The sequence below is a fragment of the Eschrichtius robustus genome, assembly GCF_028021215.1.
Source record: "Eschrichtius robustus isolate mEscRob2 chromosome Y unlocalized genomic scaffold, mEscRob2.pri SUPER_Y_unloc_3, whole genome shotgun sequence".
Lineage (NCBI taxonomy): Eukaryota > Metazoa > Chordata > Mammalia > Artiodactyla > Eschrichtiidae > Eschrichtius > Eschrichtius robustus.
Window position 1 is genome coordinate 853,150 of NW_027175154.1, and position 23,479 is coordinate 876,628.

Here is a 23,479-nt window from a genome sequence, read left to right on the forward strand (position 1 = left end):
AGTGCTCGATAAATGTTACCTTCTCTTTTATCACCATTTCAGAAGAGTTTGTGTTGATTCTCAAGAAAAAGATGTCAAAAGTAAAAGACCAGAGGTGATACAATACTATTTCTAGAGCCTAGAATAGAAAAACCCGTGTCTCTATGTTCAGGGACAAATCACAGAGTGTCAGGGAAGATGCCCTTTTGTTTGACAGCTGGTAGCCCGACTCTGGAGAGGAAGGAACACAGCTGAAACTTCCAAAATGCAGGCCTAGAACTTGACCAATAAGGTAAGTTTTCAAGTAGATATAACCTAAGATAAAAATGGAAAAAAAAAAATAGCAGCTCATTTCAGTGTAATGAAGGGCCTAAGAATGAGACATGATAAAGAGGTGTCCCTTTTTGTTTTTGAATGTATTTTATTTTTTATACAGCAGAGTCTTATTAGTTATCTATTTTACACATATTAGTGTGTATATGTCAATCCCAATCTCCCAATTCATCCCACCACCCCCCCCACAGAGATGTCACTTAACTAGCTTATTTTTCATTTATACACTACAGTACCAAATAGAATTATGAAAAAAAATCACACTGGATCACACATGATTTTTTATTGAGAATTTTATATTATCACAGAGAAATCATAGGCCTTTAGTTACGATATCTGAGTAAGATGCTGCGCAGCAAAAACACGGTTACCAAGTGTCATCTGGTTCCTCGTGAGAAAAGCCTGTCCAACTAAATTAGGGAAAGACAAAAAATTTAAAAATTTGTTAAATTCTTGTTACATTTATTCAGGGATCTCTGTCATGCTCTCTTTCCTTCCCTGTGGGGTTTCTGCCCTTGCTTACGATCTGCATCAGTAGCAATTTCACAGGTTACAAAATGCAATAGATTTTTTTTTTTTTGAAGTCAGTCATTTTGACTGATTCAGTTTCTTAAAGGCAGACTCAAATATCTGAACCTTTCCCTGGCTGACAAAAGCAGCAATAGGATAATGGTTTGCACAAGAACACAACGTAGGGGACGCCATACCTTTCATCTTTGTCACTAGATGGCAGTGTGTCCACTTGTGAGCCCTCTATGACCACCTTTTTTGAACTCTGACACAAAGGAGTGGGGAGAAGAATTTTGCAATTAGATGTGGATTCATTTTATTCAACACATTATGACTTCTCTAAGAACTATTTTTGAAATATATATGTAATTTAAGAGTCTAAAAAAGAAGTAATTTTAAACATGACATTTAGCAAGCACATCAGAATAAACTACCTGGGAGGCATTCTCAACACCCATAGTACTTTAGACTTACATAAAATATTACTGTCTTAGGACTAATGTGTTCAGTATTCGTTCATAGGGCTTTCATTACATTTATTTCTTGTTCTTAAAATAATGAGACATCCTAACTTTCACAAACTTTGACAAATCAAAATCTCTTCAATCTTCTACCCAAGCCAAAGGGATGACATTTTGTCAGGAGCGTACTGAGGCTCCAATGTGAACTCTGGACTTTCTATGCTTTTACCTTTGTCCCCAGTGGAGAAGGCAGATCCTTATCCCCCAGGTTTCAAGTAAACCACAGAAACCCTCGGCACCCGCACCCACAGACACCCGTCCACAGCATAGGCACCTTATCTGTGGTGTCCTGGTCTTGACCCTGTTGGAGGATCTTCATGTACTTCTCTAAAGGATTTTCACTACAGACAGATTTAGATTTGTCTTTCGTTTCCTGAATGCTCATTTCGAATTCTTTTTCCATTTCCATCTTCAATGACTCTTCAATTAGCCTCTGAAATAGGTGAGGACCAAAATAAGAAATATACAATGACATCTTTTAAAACTTCTAAGGGTTGAAAAATGCACAGTAATATAATCCTGACCCTTTAAGTACAACCTGCATGCCAGAGAACTGTTTCTTTTTTTACTTGAAGTCATTGCTACTATCAAAGGGGGACAAAAACTTATCATCTCAATGAAGGAAGGGATTAATCTGCCTCAACTGTCCCATGCTGTAGCCCAGATTAACCAGGAGGCCAAGGACCTTCCACATGGAAGATTAATTCACATAAGCCTCAGCAGGCAGGCGAAGTGGTCCGAGTCATCCATCTGGGACCAGAATCAGGGTCAGAAGAGCACCAAAGGCGGAGGGCAGGGGCGCCCCGGAAGCCACCTCCCCGGGGTTCCCTGAGTCCCAGCTAGCCAACCCTGGGAGTCTCTCCTTTCAACCTCATTTACAACGAGAAGATCAACAGCAAAACAAGGTCCTCCTCGTTTACGAGCCTGTTTTCAGGACCAGATGAGGATGCATGTGAATGGGGCTGGCCATGCTACCCTGGACCAGGAAAGGCACGAGGCCTGCATGCCCTGCAGCCGTCCTCAGTGCTCTCCAGCAAAGAAGAGGGTCGGAGGCCACCAGTGGCTTGTTCACTTCTCTGCCACTCCTAGGACTTCAGGACACACGAAGGACTCACCCTCCCGATAGCAGGGCACTTGCTACAGGGGGGCCACGAAGCAGCTAGGACAGAGAACTCACTGGGCATCCTCACCCTTTCCTGGTCCAGCTTTTCTACTTCTTGCCGTTCCCTTTCCAGAGCTTCTTGCCACCCGCTCTGCCTCTGCTCTTCTCCCTGACTTCGTTCCTTTGCTTGTTGTTCCCATATTGTTTCTCCTTCCTCCTGTTCCCCAAGTGGTTTCTGATCTACACCTAACGGGACAGAAAATAAAGAATCAACAGCTTCCAGCAGCAGATTTTTCAAACAAACGCAGGATCGGCTTTGGCAGGGGCATTGCCAAGCCCCAGGGAGACCGCGTGATTCTCGGCCGCCTCTGTGCACCTGCTTTGAGCAACTGCTCCCCCCTTATGGCCTTCGAGGCTCCAGACCCACTCCCGGCAGCAAGCCCCGCCCACCTCTCACCTCACTGAGATGAGCCCAGGTCATCCTCAGCACCACGACATCCACTGTCCTCCCCTCCGCCCCCATCTCCTCCCTCCTCCATCCTTGCCAAGGTGAGCCCTGCATTTCTGCCTCTGCATTGGTTTCCAAGCCCGACCCATCCTTAGGATTCTGATGCAGACATTCGTCCCCATTTATTTCCACAGCACTTTTGTTGCTCCCCACCCGCCACTCACTCCCACAGAGGCACTCGAGTCTCTTGGGCCCGGAGCACGACAAAACCACCACCCTCCCCGCTTCCCTGCTCGGGCCACCTTGCCGTCACCCCACTTCCTCCGGGCTGACCCCTCCCTGGGGTTTTGGTTCCCACCTCCGTCCTGATCATGCCCACACGTTTTCTCTCATCCTGACCTCTCGCCCAGGCCTCACATCCATGCTGTTGGCGGGGCACTGCCCTGCCATCTGCATTCCTGTCCCTTTCACTGTGCTCTTTCTACGCTCTGTCCACACGGCCACCAGGGCTTACGGCTTCTGCCTCCTGCTTCCGCTGCTGCAGCGAGGGTCCTGACCATCATCTCCTGCACAGCTCCAATACCGGAGTCTACGCTCTCCCTGACACCAGTCGCTCGGCCTTCAAGCCACCCCGCTTCGTTAGCACCAGTCACTCCCTGAAGGCCAGGATTTGCTGTGCGCCGTTTCTGCTCCGGCAGGGTCCACATCCATGGCAGCCTGGGCCCCGACACCCTGCCTTTTTCTTTCTGCACTGACTTCCCCCCCATCACCACCACGCCTGCACCTGAAACACCCTAAACCTGCACCAGCACACTCACCGACCCCCGACTCCAGCTGCTCTTACCTGCTCCCACCCTCGTGTCCGTGGGCTCCCCGACCCGACGCGCTCCCTCCCCCGCCACCTCTCCCACAAAACCCTACCTACCCCGCGAGCCCCAGCCCAAGCGCACCTACGTGTCCCCACAGGGACAGGGAGCCTCTCCAGCACCATATTCACACGGTATTTTGTGCCCGCCTCGTCCAAAACCCTGTGTATCTTTTTACTACTTCTATTCCTTCCAGGTGAGGCCCATGCTTTAATTATCTGTCGACTCCCTAGAGCCCGGAGCACAAGTCCCTGCGCCTCACAGGTTTCATTACATGCCAATCCCGCTGATGACTACGCTGACCCTTCTCCTCCAGCTCTGGCCTGCAACCTCATTTCTTCCCCCCTAAACAATGCTGAGAAACAGACAAACTCGGAGACTCACCAGAGGACTTTGAACCTCTTTGCCATGCCCTGTTCTACATCACCAACAGAACTGAGCTAGCTTTCCTAATAGGAGAGAGGTAACAGTCTTCTCTGTCCCTTGACCCTGACCATGAACTTGAACACCAGAGGCGGCAGCTGGTCATTTCCACAGGCAGAAACGCACTCTTCTGCCTCCTTGCTGAGGGAGAAGGGCCGCTCCCAAATGGTGTCACTTTCTCACATGGAAAAGTGATCTCAGATAGGAATGCTGTTTGGTGTTAATTCAAAAAGTTAAAGAAGGAAGAAAAAAGGGCTCTTTCCTGGACGTGGGGTATACTTTGTGGCTGCAGAGTGGCAGACAAAAACCTCTTGGACAAAAACCTCTTTGGACATAAGAGTGAAAAAAAAAAAGGAAGCTTTTCCACTGGGCACCTCAAAGATACCAAGTTTCAGCCTTTTCATTTCTCTTCGGGCCCAGATGCAGAGGTGAAATGAACAGCAGAGAATTTCTCAATGATCAAAATGTAGCCACACTACTTAATAATCATTTTAAAAGCCATTATTATAATCTCCATTCCATCTCAGAGGCAGAACGCCTGTCTACTCAGTTGGTTTCCCTTATTCTATTATTTTTATTCCCATCTCTGCCAGACGGCTGTCCATCAGGTTCGCTCTCGGGTGGCCACCATCCCTACTCAGTACCCATCTGACTGGAGGTCCTTGGTGATGGCTTGCTGACCGTCCCACCCTTCCACTAGAAGCTCGGTGAAGCAGGGACTTGGGCTGGTTCACTGCTGAATTCCCAGTCCCCATGAAAGTGCCCAGCACAGAAAAAGCTCTTGATCAAGTTGCCCTCAAAGAGTGCTTTCTAGAATGATTTACGCTGGAATCAGCAAAATCAACCCTCTCAAAAAATCTCTTGCTTCTGTCAGCAACTCACATATTCCTGAGTACTGTGACTTCAAACAAACTGCTTACAAGAGGCTTTACATAGGTTTGGGGGATGATGTTCTCCCAACTTTTGCAAACGACTAGTAGGTGGTTTTACTTGAGGAATTGCCAGTATAAGGCTTCAGCACTTTGGTCCAAGGAGAAAAGGATCTGGCTATATTGGCCAAGCCCCGAACCAAAGCTCCCATCTCCCCCCTCCACATGCTGGTAAGGGAAGGGGGGAGTCTGGAGAAGGGAAGGGGAGAGACAAAGTGGGCCAGACAAGTGAAGTCTGATGATCACTTTTCCTCCAATATCATCAGCTTTTCTGAAGATTGAAATATAAAGGGTTAACTTTCCTAATTTTTAAGGCATGAAGGAAGCAAAGAGACAGAAAGAAAAATAATATTAAATATTATTATTAACATATCCCATTAGTTAAAGAAAAACTTACTTGGGTACTGATAGGAGACAGGTCTGGCAGGCACAGGGGCTGCAGCACCTTCCACATGAGGCATGTTGCCAGCAGGATGGAGGCCGTCCATCTCAAACTGCCTCGGCACGTTCCCTGCATCTACATGAGGTGCAAACGAGTCTCCCATGAGTCCTTAACAGCAGCAGCAGCAAGAGAAGGGAGGGTGGGGATAACTCCTTGCTGAGCACTTAAGTTTCAGACAGAGCAACTGGGACAGCTCTTTCCTTACAGGATTCTAGGAAGTCATCCTAGCCACTTGCCAATGTATCTTGTTTCTCAAAGCATTCTTAGGAGATTCATTTACAAATTCAATTTGTTACCCAGTAGGAAAATCAATCCAGTGACAGAAGAATTCACCTGGCTTGGCAGATAATCATTTGAATTCTATTTAAATATCAATGATTTAACAAAGTTAATGAAGTTGGTTACAAAGATCTGGTAAAACATACTAAGCCCTTTCGTTTACCTGTTCAAAATACTATACACTCAGACTTGAGGATGAAGCTCACAAGGCAGACAATAGGTTAATATACAAATATAAAGACTTCCTGGGGGATCGGATCCAGATGGTGGAGGAGGAGGACATGGAGCTCACCTTCTCCCACTAATACATCAAAAATACATCTACACGTGGAACGATTCTCACAAAACATCGACTGAACACTGGCAGAGGACCTCAGACTTCCAAAAGGGTGAGGAAAACGCCAGGTGAGTGGGTAGGATAAAATAATAAAGAAAAAAAAAAAAAGAGAAAAAGAGAGAAAAGAATCGGGACAGGACCTGCACCCGCGGGAAGGAGCTGCGAAAAAGGAAAGGTTTCCGCACCCTGGCAAGTCCCCTCACTGGTGGGGAGATCAGCTGGCAAAGAGGGGGAGCTTCGAAGACTTGGAGGAGAGCGCAGCAACCAGGCTGCAGAGGGCAAAACAGACAGAGACCTGCACAGATGGTTGGTGCCGCCACCCGGCACCCCTCACCCTGCTGGGGCGGGTTGGGGCTAGGTGCTGAGGTTCAGGCTTCAGAGGTCAGAACCGGGGAGACAGCCTGAGGGCGCTATGGTGTGGTGTGCCACAACTGAGGGAGTACGGGAAGAAGCCTGGGACGGACAGATAGGCAAGGCGCCGTTGTTGGGGGACGTGCAAGGAGAGGAGCGGGACCACCATAGGAGCTTCTCTCTCCATGCGCACTCTCAGGTGGCAGGGCACCGCTTACACAAGCTCTGGGGGCAGGTGCAACCGCTGCCACTGCCAAGGATCCCACAACCGGGCACCAACCACTGCCCCTGCCCTCGTGGTAGGATGCATGGGCCGCACACCTGCACACCCCTATCACAGGGATAACAACCAGCACACACTGAGGAAAGAGACGGTAAGCATCCAAACCAAAAACAGCCCTCACGCAAAAAAAAATACTAAACTCACACAAGCTACGCAGGGACGCTTTTGCATATAAATAGCACTCCAAGACCACAGTAGATGATAATTGTTTCTCCTAAATTCAGAGTAAGAGAAATATAAGTAAAATGCAGAAGCAGAGGGACCACTCCCAGATAAAAAGACCAAGAGAATTCCCCTGAAAGAACAAACAATGAAACAGACCTCTTCAGTCTAACAGACACTGAGTTAAAAAAGAAAAAAAAAGAAAAGAAAATACTGAAGGAATTAAGAAAGGCTATCAACAGAAATGTGGATAACTATAAAAAGGAACTAGAAACTATAAGCAGGAGCTAAGAAAAATTAGAAAATTCATTTGTCAAGACTAAAGGTGAGCTAAAAGCAATGAATACCAGAATGAATAATGCAGAAGAAACAATAAGTGATCTGGAAGACAGAATAATTGAAATTACACAATCAAAACAGCAGAAAGAAAACCAAAAAAAAAAAAAGAGAAAGCAATGTAAGAGACCAATGGGATAATATAAAGCAGGTCAATCTACCCATAATGGGGATTCCAGAAGGAGAAGAAAAAGGGGACAGAAAATGTATTTGAAGAAACTATGGTGGGAAACTTGCCAAACCTAAAGAAACAGATATCCAGATACAGGAAGCACAGAGAGTCCCAAACAAGGTACACCCAAAGAGACCTATACCAAGACATATTATAATAAACATGGCAAAAGTTAAAGAGAGGATTCTAAAGGCAGCAAAAGAAAAACAAAGAGTTAATTAAAAGGCTCCCATAAGGCTATCAACTGATTTTTCTAAAGAAACGCTGCAGGCCAGAAATGAGTGGCAAAATATATTCAAAGTCTTGAAATGGGAAAATCTGCAACCTAGAATGCTCTACCCAGCAAGATTATCATTTAGAAGAGGAGGAGAAATAAAGAATTTCTCAGACAAGCAAAAATGAAAAGAAAACAGCAATACTAACCTACCTGAAAAGAAATATTGAAAGGTCTTCTCTAAACAGAAAAAAAAAAAAAAAAAGATAGAGGAAAGAGGAAATCACTATTGAAAGTAAATCACTTAAATTAGCCAGTATATAGATTAAAAAGAAAAAAACAAAACCCAATTTGTGAAAGTGACAATAAAACAAGGAACAGCAAAAGGATAAACATGAAGACGTTAAGAAAAAGGACATCAAAACCATAAAAGGTGGGGAAGGAAAGTAAGAAAATGTAGACTTTTTTTAAAGAATGTGTTTGGGCCTATATGACTATCAGTCTAAAACAAGCAGATACAGGAAGGGGTTCACATACTTGAAAAACAGGGCAACTGCAAGTCAAAAACATACAATAGATTCACAAAAACCAGAAACAAAACACAAGCATAAAATAAAAGGAAATCTTCAAACCACAAAAAGAAAGGAACAGAGGAGAAACATAGAATCAACTGGAAAACAAGATTTAAAATGGCAATAAATACATATGTATCAATAATTACCTTAAATGTCAATGGACTGAATGCTCCAATAAAAAGACATAGAAGGACTTCCCTGGTGGTACAGTGGTTAAGACTCCGTGCTCCCCATGCAGGGGGCTTGGGTTCAATCCCTGGTCAGGGAACTAGATCCCACATGCATGCTGCAACTAAGAAGCCCACCTGCTGCAACTAAGGAGCCAATGTGCTGCAACTAAGACCCAGCACTACCAAATTAATTAATTAATTAATTTAAAAAAAACAACAGAGTAGCAGACTGGATTAAAAGACAAGAGCCTACAATATTCTGCCTACAAGAGACCCATCTTAGGGCAAAGAACACACATAGATGGAAAGTGAGAGGATGGAAAAAGATATCATGCAAACGGAAATGACAAGAAAGCAGCAATTGCAATACTCATAACAGACAAAATAGACTTTAAAACAATGGTCATAAAGAAATATAAAGAAGGACACTATATAATGGTAAAAGGATCAATACAAGAAGAGGCTTTTACACGCATCAACATACGTGCACGTAATATAGGAGCACCCAAATACATAAAACAAATACTAACAGACATAAAGGGAGAAACTGACGGGAATACAATAGTAGCAGGAGATTTTAACACACACTAACATCAATGGACAGATCTTCTAGACAAGATCAGTAAGGCAACAGAGGTCCTAAATAATACAGTAGAAAAGTTAGAATTAATTGATATTTTCAGGACATTACATCCAAGAAAAAGAACAGAATATGAATTCTTTTCAAGTGCACATGGACCATTCTCTAAGATTGACCACATACTAGGGCACGAAACTAACCTCAACAAATTTAAGCATACAGAAATTATTTCAAGCATCTTCTCTGACCACAACAGCATGAAACTAGAAATCAAGCACAGAAAAAGAAATGAGAAAAAAACGATGACACAGAGACTAAACAACATGTTACTAAAAAACCAATGGGCCAACGAGGAAATCAAAAAGAAAATTAGGGACTTCCCTGGTGGTCCAGTGGTTATGACTCTGCATGCCCAATGCAGGGGGCCTGGGTTCGATCCCTGGTCAGGGAACTAGATCCCACATGCCGCAACTAAAGATCCCACATGCTGCAACGAAGATCCCACATGCGGCAACAAAGATGTCACGTGCTGCAACCAAGACTTGGAGCAACCAAATAAATTAATAAACGAATATTTTTTTTTAAAAAGAAAAATTCAAAAATACCTTGAGACAAATGGCAATGAAAACACAACCATACAAAATCTATGGGACATAGCAAAAGCAGTTCTTGGAAGGAAGTTCATAGAGATACAGGCTTTCCTCAAAAAACAAAAAGAAATCTCAAATAACCTAATATACCACCTAAAAGAATTAGAAAAAGAACAAACAAAACTGAAAGTCAGCAGAAGGAAGGAAATAATAAAGATCAGGGAGGAAATGAATAAAATAGAGATTTAAAAAACAATAGAAAAAAATCAGTAAAAACAAGAGCTGGTTCTTTGAAAGGGTAAACAAAATTAACAAACCTTTGGCCAGGCTCACCAAGAAGAGAAGAGAGAGAATCCAAATAAACAAAATAAAAAAATGAAAAAGGAGAAATCTCAACTGATACCTCAGAAATACGTAAGACAACACTATGAACATTATATGCCAACAAATACAACAACGTAGAAGAAACAGACAACTTTATAGAAACATGCAGCCCACCAAAATGGAATCAAGAAGCAATAAATCATTTGAACAGACCGATCACTAGAAGTGAAATCCGTAGTCAAAAAACTTCCTACAAACGTAAGTCCAGGACCAGATGGCTTCACATGCAAATCTACCAAACATACAAAGAAGACCTTATATTGATCCTTCTCAAACTCTTCCAAAAACTTGAGGAGGGAACACACCCAAAGACATTCTATGAAGCCACCATCACCCTGACACCTAAACCAGACAAAGACACCAACAAAAAGGAAAATATCTTTGATGCATGCAGATGCAAAAGTCCTCAACAAACTATTAGCAAACCGAATCCAGCAACACATAAAAAAGATCATACACCACGACCAAGTGGGATTCATCCCAACTTCACAAGGATGGTTCAACATACGCAAATCAATCAATGTGATACACCACATAAACAAAAGAAAAGACAAAAACCACATGGTCATCTCAATAGATGCAGAAAAAGCATCTGACAAAATTCAACATCCATTCATGATAAAAACTCTCACCAAAGTGGGTATAGAGGGAGCGTGCCTCAACATAATAAAAGCTATTTATGACAAACCCACAGCCAATGTAATACTCAACAGTGAAAAGCTGAAAACCTTCCTGCTAAAATCTGGAACAACTCAAGGATGCCCAATCTCACCCCTTCTATTCAACATAGTACTGAAAGTCCTAGCCACAGCAATCATACAAGACAAAGAAATAAAAGATATCCAAATTGGAAGCGAAGAGGTACAATGGTCACTATATGCAGATGACATGACACTATATTCAATATATAGAACACCCTAAGGACTCCACACAAAAACTACTAGATCTAATAAATGAATTCAGCTAAGTAGCAGGATACAAGATTAACATTTGGAAATCTGTTGCATTTCTTTACACTAACAATGAAATAACAGAATGGGAATGTAAAAAAAAATACCTTTTAAAATTGCACCAGAATCCAAAAAACAAAAACACCGAGGAATAAACATGACCAAGGAGGTGAAAGACTTATACACTGAGAACTACAAAACATAAATAAGGAAATTAAAGAGGATTCAAAGAAATAGAAAGATATCCCATGCTCTTGGATTGGAAGAGTGTTGTTAAAATGGCCATATTAACCAAAGCAACCTACAGATTTAATGTGATCCCTATCAAATGACCCATAACATTTTTCACAGAACTAGAACAAATAATCCTCAAATTTATACTGAACCATAAAAGACCCAGAATTGCCAAAGCAATCCTGAGGCAAAAAAACAAGGCAGGGGCATTACCCTCCCAGACTTCAGACAATACTACAAAGCTACAGTAATCAAAACAGCATAGTACTGGCACAAAACAGACATATGGATCAATGAAACAGAACACAGCCCAGAAACAAACCCATACACTTACGGTCAATCTTCGACAAAGAAGGAAAGAATATACAATGGGAAAAAGACAGTCTCTTCAGCAAGTGGCGTTGGGAAAGTTGGACAGCTGCATGTAAATTAATGAATTTAGAACACACCATCTCACCATACACAAAAATAAACTCAAAATGGGTTAAAGATTTAAACATAAGACATGACACCATAAAAATCCTAGGAAAAATCCTAGGGAAAACATTTTCTGACATAAATCGTAACAATATTTTTTAGGTCAGTCTCCCAAGGCAACAGAAATAAAAACAAAAATAAACAAATGGGACCTAATCAAACTTATAAGCTTCTGCACATCAAAGGAAATCATAAACAAGACAAAAAGACAACCCTCAGAATGGGAGAAAATATTTGCAAGTGATGCGACTAACAAGGGCTTAATCTCCAAAATATACAAACAGCTCATACAACTCGACAAGAAAAGAACAAACAACACAATCGAAAAATGGGCTGAAGACCTTAATAGACATTTCTCAAAAAAAGACATACACATGGCCAGTAAAGAAAAGATGCTCTAGATGCAAAAATTCTTAACAAAACTTTAGCAAATTGAATGTGACAATATATAAAAAGGGTACAGTGTTGGGAAAAGAGCAAGGAAGCCCAGGTGCCTAAACTGAATGAGCCAGGAGAGTAAGCTGAGATCTGAGAAGTAAAGGGAACTAGATCAAGAGGGCCAGAGTGCATGTTCCAGATCACCTGACTTAATTGGTTTTATTTATTTATTTATTTTGGCCACAGCAAGTGGGATTCTTAGTTCCCCAACCAGGGATGGAACCTGTGCCCCCTGCATTGGAAGCACAGACTCTTAACCACTGGACCGCCAGGGAAGTCCCATGACTTAATTGGTTTTAATGGCCCTGAACTGAATGGGTAATACTAATGGTGATAACTTGAGACCCCTTTATAGGCAAAAAGGGAAGATTTGCAGGGAGAGTGAATACCACAGAGAGAACTGTTAACCTCAGCGTAAGGACCTGGACTTTTCATCTGAGTGGGATACTTGAGAAGCCAGTACAAGGTTTTGAGCAGAGGAGTGATATATCATTATTTGACTGTTTTAACACTCTATTTTGCTGAGAACATATTTTAGTAGAGTAAGGTTAGAACCAGGTAGACCAAATAATATGTAAATCGAAGTATTTTGTAAATTATAATTTTAATGAATCAAATTTTAATGAATCAAATATTGGGATAATTTATAAAAAAAGAAAAGATGCTCAACATCACTAATTATCAGAGAAATGCAAATCAAAACTACAATGAGGTACCATCTCACACCACTCAGAATGGCCATCGTTAAAAAGTCTACAAATAATAAATGCTGGAGAGGGTGTGGAGAAAAACAACTCTCCTACACTGTTGGTGGGAATGTAAGTTGTTGCAGCCACTATGGAAAACAGTATGGCAGTTCCTTAGAAAGCTAAAAATAGAATTACCATATGGTCCAGCAATCCCACTCCTGGGCATATACCCAGACAAAACTCGAAGCCAGAAAGATACATGCACCCCTATGTTCATAGCAGCACTACTCACAATAGCCAAGACAAGGAAACAACCTAAATGTCCATTGAAAGATGAATGGATGAAGAAGATGTCGTGCATATACACAATGGAATAGTACTCAGCCATAAAAAAGAACAAAATAATCCCATTTGCAGCAACATAGATGGAACTAGAGATTATCATACTAAGTGAAGTACGTCAGAAAGAGAAAGACAAATTCCATAGGATATCACTTGAACGTAGAGTGTAAAATATGGCACAAATGAACCTATCTATGAAACAGAAACAGACTCACAGACATAGAGAACAGACCTGTGGCTGCCGAGGGGAAGACGGGGGAGAGAGAGGGATGGACTAGGAGTCTGGGGTTAGTAGATGCAAACTATGACATTTAGAATGAATAAAACAACAAGGTCCTACTATATGCACAGGGAACTATATCCAATCTCCTGGGATAAACTATGATGGAAAAGAATATAAAAAAATGTATATAGGCGTATAACTGAGTCACTTTGCTGTACAGCAGAAATTAGCACCACACTGCAAATCAACTATACTCCAATAAGAAAAAAAAAAAAAGACTTCCCAATATAACACAGGGAATAGAGCCAATATTCCATAACTGTAAATGGAGTATAACCTCTAAAAATTGTGAACCACTATATTGTACATGGTAACATATAATATTGTACATCAACTGTACTTCAATTAAAAAAAAGAATGTTATATAAGCTATTACAGTATGTAATCTTCAGATTGATTTTTCTCACTAAGCTAATTCCGTGGAGATCCATGCAAACTGTTGCATGTATCAATACTCCGTTTCATGTAATTGCTGAGTGGTAGTTCATGGTATAGATTTGCCATCATTTGTTTAACCATTCACTAATTGAAGGATACCTGGGTTGTTTCAAGTTTCTGGCTATCATGAATAAAGCTTCTATAACCAAAAATAACACAAGACTTGCCAAGCCAGAAAGAACCTCAGAGCTGGTTGACTCTACATCCTTAGCTTAGACTCTTCTACCTTAGAGCCTCCTGCTTCAGTATAAGGCAGGGCCAAAGTCAGGACACCAGTTTCTAGACTCTTAAGCTAAATACTCTTTTACCTCCACTCTCTAAGAAAGGGTTTTCTAAATCTGAGGCAATTGATGGAATCAGTATAATTTTTAAAAAAATAACTTTTTCACATTCCATAAAAGAGGAAAAAAAAGCAAAATTAAGAAGTCATTTAAATCTATTTAAATAGGTATTTTAAATCTGAGGCAATCCTAAACTTCATAAATTAAGGATTCATTTATGGGCTTAGCTCTGACTTTGCAATTAGTTATCTTGAAATTTTTAATAAATGGAAATCAGAACCTGAAAATCTTTGTGATACAAAAACGAGGCACTATATATCTGTACGTGTGGTTTTATCACAAAATAAAAATGGCCTAATTTGTAACTGCTTTGTTGTTTATAACAAGGGGTATGTTTTACCAAAACTAACTGTCTACATTTTGAACTTACAAAAACAAGTATTAATATTTAAACTTACATTCAAAAGATGGTTCAAATTCCTCACGATCCTTAAAAGCTAGCTTGTCCCGATTTGAAAATTCACTTTTGTCTTGAAGTTCTGTTTGTCTTTGATAAAGACTGGATGGGAAGAATAAAATTCAAGAATGTGAAGCTTTAATAATGTAAGACACAAGAGCACAGGGTGATGAAAAAGCCTTTTGTGACTCGAGAAAATGCTTTAGAAAATTAATTTTTCGTGGACTCATAGAGAATAAGAGCTACGGTGCACTGGGTGCTCTCCACGCACCAGGCGTCATTCCAGTTAATACACTTTAACTCAGTCACTCCTCCAGACTGCCTCATGCTGTGAGGTAGGTACTACCACTGTTCACAGATGATAACAAGGCTGTTCCTAGGAGGGATTTTTTTTTTTTTAAAGAACAAAAAAATTTTGAAAACAAGTTTTTGAAAAGCTATGCACACCTTTAGCGTGAGCCAGCTGAAGATGCAACACACCACGGTGCCCTACCTCGGCCCACGTGTGCCCTGCCTCTCCTCTTGGCTTTAGCACAGAAGGAGTGATATAAAAACTATTACATACTTGAGGACCAGGACGGGCACATGTGGCAGTTTTCAACTCTGTACAGTAGAACTGCATCAACACATAGATGCCTAGGCCTGAGCCCAGAATGAAGGAGTCCGAATCTCCTGCCACGGGGACTGGGCCCAGGCGGGAGTCCCCCCACGTGACTCGAATGCCAGCCTGCCCCTCCCTCCCCCGAGCTTCTCAACACACCCACCGCATCCTGCTCCAGCCATCATATCCTAGGACCCAATACCACTTTCAAATTTATTTCAATGATTTACAAAGTGGAACCTTATTTGCTTATATTTAAATGCCTAAATATTTGTGGCTTTTTAATGATGTATGAAACTATTTTAAGTTTACACTCAATTTATTTGGTTTTGCAGTCTGTACGTCTGTTTTATCTTTATAAACCCAGTCCAGTCATGGAACTATGCAAATGCTTATTAATACCACAGTACATATTCTATACATCAAGTTTAGCAAACGAGTAAACATTACTCGTTTGCTAAAAGGAGTCTTTTTTTCCCCCAGGTAATTCAGATGATTCTCAAAGATCACACGTCTCACAATCTGACTGCAAATTCTATACTGCCACACAGTCTTTAATATCACCTAAAAGACCCAAACACGCCATGACTGAGATCGTAGGCAGCAACCAGCGTTGGCAGAGGCTGGGCAGAAGGTGGTACATACCCGGCCTTCGGCCCTGCAGGGCTGGAGAGCGAGTGCACGGAAAGGCTGTGCCTGGACTCGGCAGGTGAAGGCTGCGGCGTTCTGTCGGGACCGGGGACAGCGGCGGGGGACTGGCCCAGCCCTACGAGGCAGGAGGAACCAGGGTGAGCATGTTACAGATTGTGTGGAGAAGACAGCAGTGCGGTTTCTAAAGAGTTCTATTGCTTTGAAAATGAACTCTATCATCCTTGCAAACAGTGGAGTATGTGTAAATGATCCACAGAACGGACAATTCAGGCACCTGAATGAAACTGCAGCAGTAACAAGGAAACACATGAAACTAACCCGCAGCCAAGGAAAAGCCACTGTCAGTCTCTGAACACCTTTCTGCGCCAAGCAAAACGCTGGCACTTGATGCTCTATCCCATGGCCTCCCACAGCAACTGTGACTCGGGGGAGACGCCGTGGTTCCCCAGGAGCCCGCGGTTCAAAGGCAGGGCTCTCCTGGGCCCGGCTCCCACGACCCGCTGCCGTCCTGGCTGCGCTCTCACTCAGAGGGGAGGGCCGATGAGGACCAACCCACCCACATCCAGAGCATCCCGCAACCCCTCTGGCAGTAGCTTACCTTCCAGGTACATCTCACTATCAAGGCTTCTCCTTGCTTTGGGGAGGGGAGTGGAGGAGAGGCGTCCGGAGGCCGTGTCCTTGTGTGACCTTGAGGCTGTGCTGCCCGGCACCTCAGATACCTCACTCTCGTCCCCTCTATGCGCATTCAACAGAGGCTGCTGAGAGGCAACTCTGTCCTCTGCAAAAACACACCTCTCAGGAGCACGTGCAGGAACGTTCTTGAGAGCTCTCAGCAGGTGCGGGGAGGGCAGGCTCCTGGCTGCCGATGGGCTCTTGGCGGGGCACCGACTGACCCTTCGATGGTAGTTTTGGAAAGCTTTCTCCAAGCGCTCGGCCTCTTGCTCCAGCTCTCTCACCCTTGCCGTGGTATTGGCTACGAACTCAAGGTCGGAATCGGGGGAACTACTCTCCACGCTGGCATTTGGGTAACTGGGGATCTGTGGTATAACTGGGCCTGCCATCAGTTCCTCTTGTCTCAGAGGATTTTTCAAGAAATCCCCGCTTATGTCATCATCACGAGGTCCCTCCTTGCCACTCATTAACCCACTGACGGAGTGATTTAACAAAGACTGCTTCGTGTTGCGGTACACTTCGTTCTCCAGAGCTACGGGTTACAAACAGACAGACAGTGTGAGACAGGAAGGGAAAAGGTGGAGGATCAAATTAAAATATATTGAGAATTTCTTTTCTAAAAAATCAAAGTAGTAAGGGCAAACTGGCACATTAAACAGTTTGTGGAGGGAGCCATCAAGATGGTGGAATAGGGGCTTCCCTGGTGGCGCAGTGGTTGAGAATCCGCCTGCCAATGGCAGGGGACACGGGTTCGAGCCCCGGTCCGGGAAGATCCCACATGCCGCGGAGCGGCTAGGCCCGTGAGCCACAATTACTGAGCCTGCGCGTCCGGAGCCTGCGCCCCGCAACAAGAGAGGCCGCGACGGTGAGAGGCCCGCGCACCGCGATGAAGAGTGGCCCCCGCTCGCCGCAACTGGAGAAAGCCCTCGCACGGAAACGAAGACCCAACACAGCCATAAGTAAATAAATTAATTTAAAAAAAAAAAAAAAAAAAAAGATGGTGGAATAGCAGGACATGACGTTCACCTCCTCCCACAAATACATCAAACATATATCTACATGTGGAACGATTCTCACAGGATATCTACTGAACGCTAGCAGAAGACCTCAGACACCTGAAAGAGCAAGAAAATCTCCGATGCAACCAGGTAGGACAAAAGAAAAAAGAAAAAAAAAAAGAAAGTGAGAAAGGAAGCGGGACAGGACCTGCACCCTGGGAGGGAGCTGTGCAAGAGGCCAGGTTCCTGCACCCCAGCAAGTCCCTTCCCCGGCGTGGAGATCAGCCGGGACAGACAGAGAGCTTCGGAGGAGAACGCAGCAACCAGTCTGCAGCGGCTAGGATGGAGAGAGACCTGCACAAAAGGTCTGTGCCACCGCCCTGTGCTCCCCAGCCTGAGATGCGCGTCCGCCAGCGTGGGCCGGGGCTGGGTGCTGGAGCTCACGCTTCGGAGATCAGACCCGGGGAGAGGACTGGGGTGGGCTGCGTGCAAACAGCCTGGAGGGGCTCAAGTCTGATGCAAGCACACCTGAGGGTGTATGCAGAGGAAGCCAGGCGCCACTGTTCGGGGGGGCGGGGGGTGCGCGAGGGGAGGGGTGGGACCCGCCACTGCAGCCTTCTTCGCTGTGCATGCTCTAAGGCAGCAGGACACCACCCACACGAGCTACAGGAGCGGTCTCCAGCTGCCACCACCGCTGCCCTCCCAGACTCCAGGGGTGGTCGCAAGCCACCACCGCTGCCCTCCCAGGCTCCAGGAGCAGTTGCAAGGCTGCCTCTGCTCCCACTGTCTTGCTCCAGGGGTGCACGAGACCCCACTGCTGCCGAGAACTCCGGGACTGGGCAGCAGCTGCCGCGTCTGCACGCCCCCTCTATCAAGGGGATAATGAGCAGCACGCGCGGAGGAAAAGAGGAGACAGGCATCCATACTAAAAACGGCTCTCGTGCCAAAACAAGATTAAACCCACAGACGCTACACAGGGATGATGCCACATATAAATAGCCCTCTGAGACCACAGTAGAGCACTGACTCTCCTGAACTCACAGAATAAGAGAAGCATAAGCAAAATGAAGAAGCAGAGGAACCGCTCCCAGCTGAAAGGCCAAGAAAATGCCCCTGAAAGAACAGACAACGAAACAGACCTCTCCAGTTTAACAGACACCGATTTCAAAAAGGAGATAAGGAAAACACCGAAGGAATTAAGAAAGGATATCGACAAAAATGCAGAGTACTGTAAAAAGGAACTAGAAACTATGAAGGGGAACCAAGAAGAATTAGAAAACTCATTTGCCGAGACGAAAACCGAACTAAAGGCAATGAAGAGCAGAATGCAGAATGCAAAAGAACAGGCAATTCCCTGGTGGTGCAGCGGTTAGGACACCGCGCTTTCACTGCCGAGGGTGCAGGTTCAATCCCTGGTCAGGAAACTGAGATCCCGCAAGCTGTGCAGCATGGCCACAACAAAACAAATAATGCAGAAGAACGAATAAGTGATCTGCAAGACAGAATAATGGAAATCACCCAATCAGGACAGCAGACAGAAAGCAAAATGAAAAAAACAAACAAACAAACAATGAAACCAATATAAGAGAACTATGAGGCAACATAAAGCACGCCAATCTATGCATAATAGGGATCCCAGAAGTGGAAGAAAGAGAAAAGGGGATCGAAAATGTATTTGAAGAAACTACGGCTGAAAACTTCTCAAACCTCAAGAAGTAAACAGATATCCAGGTGCAGGAAGCACAGAGGGTCCCAAGCAACGTAAACCCAAAGAGACCCATAGCAAGACATATTATAATAAAAATGGTAAAAGTTAAAGAGAAGACGCTAACAGCAGCAAGAGAAAAACGAGGAGTTAATTACAAGGGAACCCCCATAAAGCTATCAGCTGACTTCTCTACACAAACACTGCAGGCCAGAAGGCAGTGGCGAGAGACTGATTCGAAGTCCTGAAAGGGAAAAATCTGCAACCTAGGATACTCTACCCAGCAAGATTATCATTTAGAATACAAGGAGAGATTAAGAATTTCTCAGACAAGTGAAAACTAAAAGAATACAGCAACACTAAACCTATCCTAAAGGAAACACTGAAAGGTCTTCTCTAAATAGAAAAGAGGAAAAAAGCAAATCAACTAAATAAGCCAGTACACAGATTAAGAAAGAATCAAAAAATTTCTGTGAAATGACGATAACCACAATGAACAGCAAAAGAATGAACATAAAGATGTAACAGAGGACATCAAAATCTTAAAATGTGGGGGAGGAGATGAAGAAAATGTAGATTATTTTTTCACTTCCTAGAATGCGTTTCAGCCTATATGGCTGCCAGTCTAAGGCAACCAGATACAGAATGGGGTTAACATACTTGAAAACAGGGTAACCACAAATCAAAAACATACAACAGATTCACAAAAAAACAAAAACAAGAGAACATAAGCATAATACAAAAGACAATCATCAAACCACACAAAGAAAAACAAAAACAAATGGACAAATATAAAATAAATGGGAAGACAAGGCTTAAAATTGCAATAAATACATAGCTATCAATAATCATCTTAAATGTAAACAGACTGAATGAATGCTCCAATCAAAAGACACAAAGTGGCAGATTGGATTAAAAAGAAAACAAGAGCCTACAATAGGCTGACTACAAGAGACCCACTTTACAGCAAAGGACACACACAGATTGAAAGTGAGGGTATGGAAAAAGATATTTCATTCAAACGGAAATGACAAGAAAGCAGGGGTTGCAATACTCACATCAGACAAAATAGACTTTAAAACAAAGGCCATAAAGAAAGATAAAGGAGGACACTATACAGTGATAAAAGGATCAATACAAGAAAAGGATTTTACAGACATCAACATATATGCACTAATACAGGAGGACCCAAATACATAAAACAAATACTAACAGACATAAATGGAGAAACTGACAAGAATACAATAATAGTAGAAGACTTTAACATCCCACTCACATCAATGGACAGATCTTGTAGACAAAAAAAAGTCAGTAAGGCAGCAGAGATACTAAACAAAACAACACGACAGAACAGTTAGACTTAACTGACAGTTTCAGACCACTACATCCAAAACAAAACAAACAGAAAACCAGAATACACATTCTTCACAAGTGCACATGGAACATTCTCTAGGATTGACCACACACTAGGGCACAAAAAAAGCCTCAACAAATTTAAGAGTACAGCGATAATTATCTCAAGAATCTTTTCTGATTATCTCAAGAATCTTTTACAATGGCATGAAACTAGAAATCAACCACAGAAAAAGAAATGAGAAAAAACGATTACATGGAGACTAAACAACATGCTACAAAAAAAGCAATGGATCAATGATGAAGTCAAAGAGGAAATTAAAAAATACCTCGAGACAAATGACAATGAAAACAGAACCATAAAAAATCTATGGGACATAGCAAAAGCAGTTCTTAGAGGGAAGTTCATAGCGATACAGGCCTTCCTTAAAAAAAAAAAAAAACGAGAAAGATGTCAAATAAAAAACCTAACCTACCACTTAAAAAAATTAGAAAAAGAAGAACAAACAAAACCCAAAGTCAGCAGAAGGAAGCAAATAATAAAGATGAAAGAGCAAATAAATAAAACAGAGATTTAAAAAAATTGAAAAAGTCAATAAAACCAAGAACTGGTTCTTTGAAAGGGTAAACAAGATGGACAAACCTCTGGCCAGGCTCACCAAGAAGAAAAGAGAGAGAATCCAAACAAACAAAATAAAGAAGTGAAAAAGGAGATATAACAACCAATACCACAGAAATACAAAAAACCCTAAGGGAATATTATGAACAATTAATATGCTAACAAATTTGACAACCTAGAGAAATGGACAACTTTCTAGAAACATATAGCCCACCAAAATGGGATAAAGAAGAAATAAATAATTTGAACAGACCGATACTAGAAGTGAAATAGAATCTGTAGTCAAAAAACTCCCTACAAACAAAAATCCAGGACCAGATGGCTTCACATGCAAATTCTACCAAACATACAAAAAAGACCTTATATTGATCCTTCTCAAACTCTTCCAAAAACTTGAGGAGGAGGGAACACTCCCAAAGACGTTCTATGAAGCCACCATCACCCTGACACCTAAACCAGACAAAGACACCACCAAGGAAAATATCTTTGATGCATGCAGATGCAAAAGTCCTCAACAAACTATTAGCAAACCGAATCCAGCAACACATAAAAAAGATCATACACCACAACCAAGTGGGATTCATCCCAACTTCACAAGGATGGTTCAACATACACAAATCAATCAATGTGACATACCACATCAACAAAAGAAAAGACAAAAACCACATGATCATCTCAATAGATGCAGAAAAAGCATCTGACAACATTTAACATCCATTCATGATAAAAACTCTCACAGAACTGGGTATAGAGGGAGCGTGTCTCAACATAATAAAAGCTATTTATGACAAACCCACAGCCAGTGTAATACTCAACAGTGAAAAGCTGAAAGCCTTCCTGCTAAAATCTGGACCAACTCAAGGATGCCCAATCTCATCCCTTCCATTCAACATAGTACTAAAAGTCTTAGCCACAGCAATCAGACAAGACAAAGAAATAAAAGGTATCCAAATTGAAAGGGAAGAGGTAAAATTGTCACTATATGCAGATGACATGATACTATATACAGAAAACCCTAAAGATGCTACACAAAAACTACTAGAACTGATAAAACGAATTCAGCAATGCAGCAGGATACAAGATTAACAGACAGAAATCTGTTGCATTTCTTTACACTAACAATGAAATATCAGACAGGGAATGTAAAAACACAATACCTTTCAAAATCACACCACAAAAAATAAAATACTTAGGAATGAACCTGACCAAGGAGGTGAAAGACTTATATGCTAAGAATTATGTAAAGAAAACTGAAGATGATTCAAAGAAATAGAATGATATCCCATGGTCTTGGATTGGAAGAATGTTGTTAAAATGGCCACACTACCCAAAGCAATCTACAGATTTAATGTGATCCTTGTCAAATGACCCATGACATTTTTCACAGAACTAGAATAATCCTAAAATTTATATGGAACCATAAAAGATCCAGAATTGCTAAAGCAATCCTAAGGCAAAAACACAAAGCAGGAGGCATTACCCTCCCAGACTTCAGACAATACTACAAAGCTACAGTAATCAAAACGGCATGGTATTGGCACAAAAACAGACATATGGATCAATGGAACAGAATAAAGAGGCCAGAAATAAACCCACACACCTACAGTCAATTAATCTTCGACAAAGGTGGCAAGAATATACTAATACAATGGAAAAAGGACAGATTCTTCAGCAAGTGGCATTGGGAAAGTTGCATAGCCACATGTAAATCAATGAAGTCAGAACACACCCTCTCACCATACATAAAAATAAACTCAAAATGGCTTAAAGACTTAAACATAAGACATGACACCATAAAATGCCTAGAAGAGAACACAGGCAAAACATTCTCTGACACAAATCTTACCAATGTTTTCTTAGGTCAGTCTCCCAAGGCAATAGAAATAAAAGCAAAAATAAACAAACAGGACCTAATCAAACTTACAAGCTTCTGCACAGCAAAGGAAACCATAAAACAAAAGCCAACCCACAGAATGGGAGAAAATATTTTATAACTGTGACCAAAAAGGGCTTAATTTCCAAAATATACACACAGCTCATACAGTTCAACAACAAAAAAACAAACAACCCAACCGAAAAACTGGCGCAAGACCTATGTAGAGATTTCTCCAAAGAAGAAATACAAATGGCCAATAGGCACATGAAAAGACATACAACATTGCTAATCATTAGAGAAACGCAAATCAAAACTACAATGAGGTACCACCTCACACCGGTCAGAATAGACATCATTAAAAAGTCTACAAATAACAAATGCTGGAGAGGGTGTGGAGAAAAGGGAACCCTCCTACACTGTTGTTGAGAA

The 23,479-nt window shown here is 42.3% G+C and overlaps 1 protein-coding gene across 3 annotated transcripts in view; it reads right to left on the reverse strand.

Annotated features, from left to right (window-relative positions):
• Positions 1 to 594: 594 nt before the first annotated feature.
• LOC137757685 (centriole and centriolar satellite protein OFD1-like) overlaps positions 595 to 23,479 on the reverse strand; it is a 61,985-nt gene continuing 39,100 nt past the window's right edge. For 2 of the 3 annotated variants that reach the window (XM_068534299.1, XM_068534298.1), the window contains 8 exons: positions 16,426 to 17,031; positions 15,822 to 15,942; positions 14,577 to 14,677; positions 5,509 to 5,628; positions 2,534 to 2,691; positions 1,618 to 1,776; positions 1,020 to 1,087; positions 595 to 722 (listed from right to left, as the gene is read on the reverse strand). In XM_068534299.1, coding sequence (XP_068390400.1) covers positions 680 to 722; positions 1,020 to 1,087; positions 1,618 to 1,776; positions 2,534 to 2,691; positions 5,509 to 5,628; positions 14,577 to 14,677; positions 15,822 to 15,942; positions 16,426 to 17,031 — 1,376 coding nt within the window. In that variant the 3' untranslated portion in view covers positions 595 to 679. Of the gene's footprint in view, positions 723 to 1,019; positions 1,088 to 1,617; positions 1,777 to 2,533; positions 2,692 to 5,508; positions 5,629 to 14,576; positions 14,678 to 15,821; positions 15,943 to 16,425; positions 17,032 to 23,479 lie in introns of those variants that run through there. The other variant, XM_068534300.1, reaches the window with a different exon arrangement.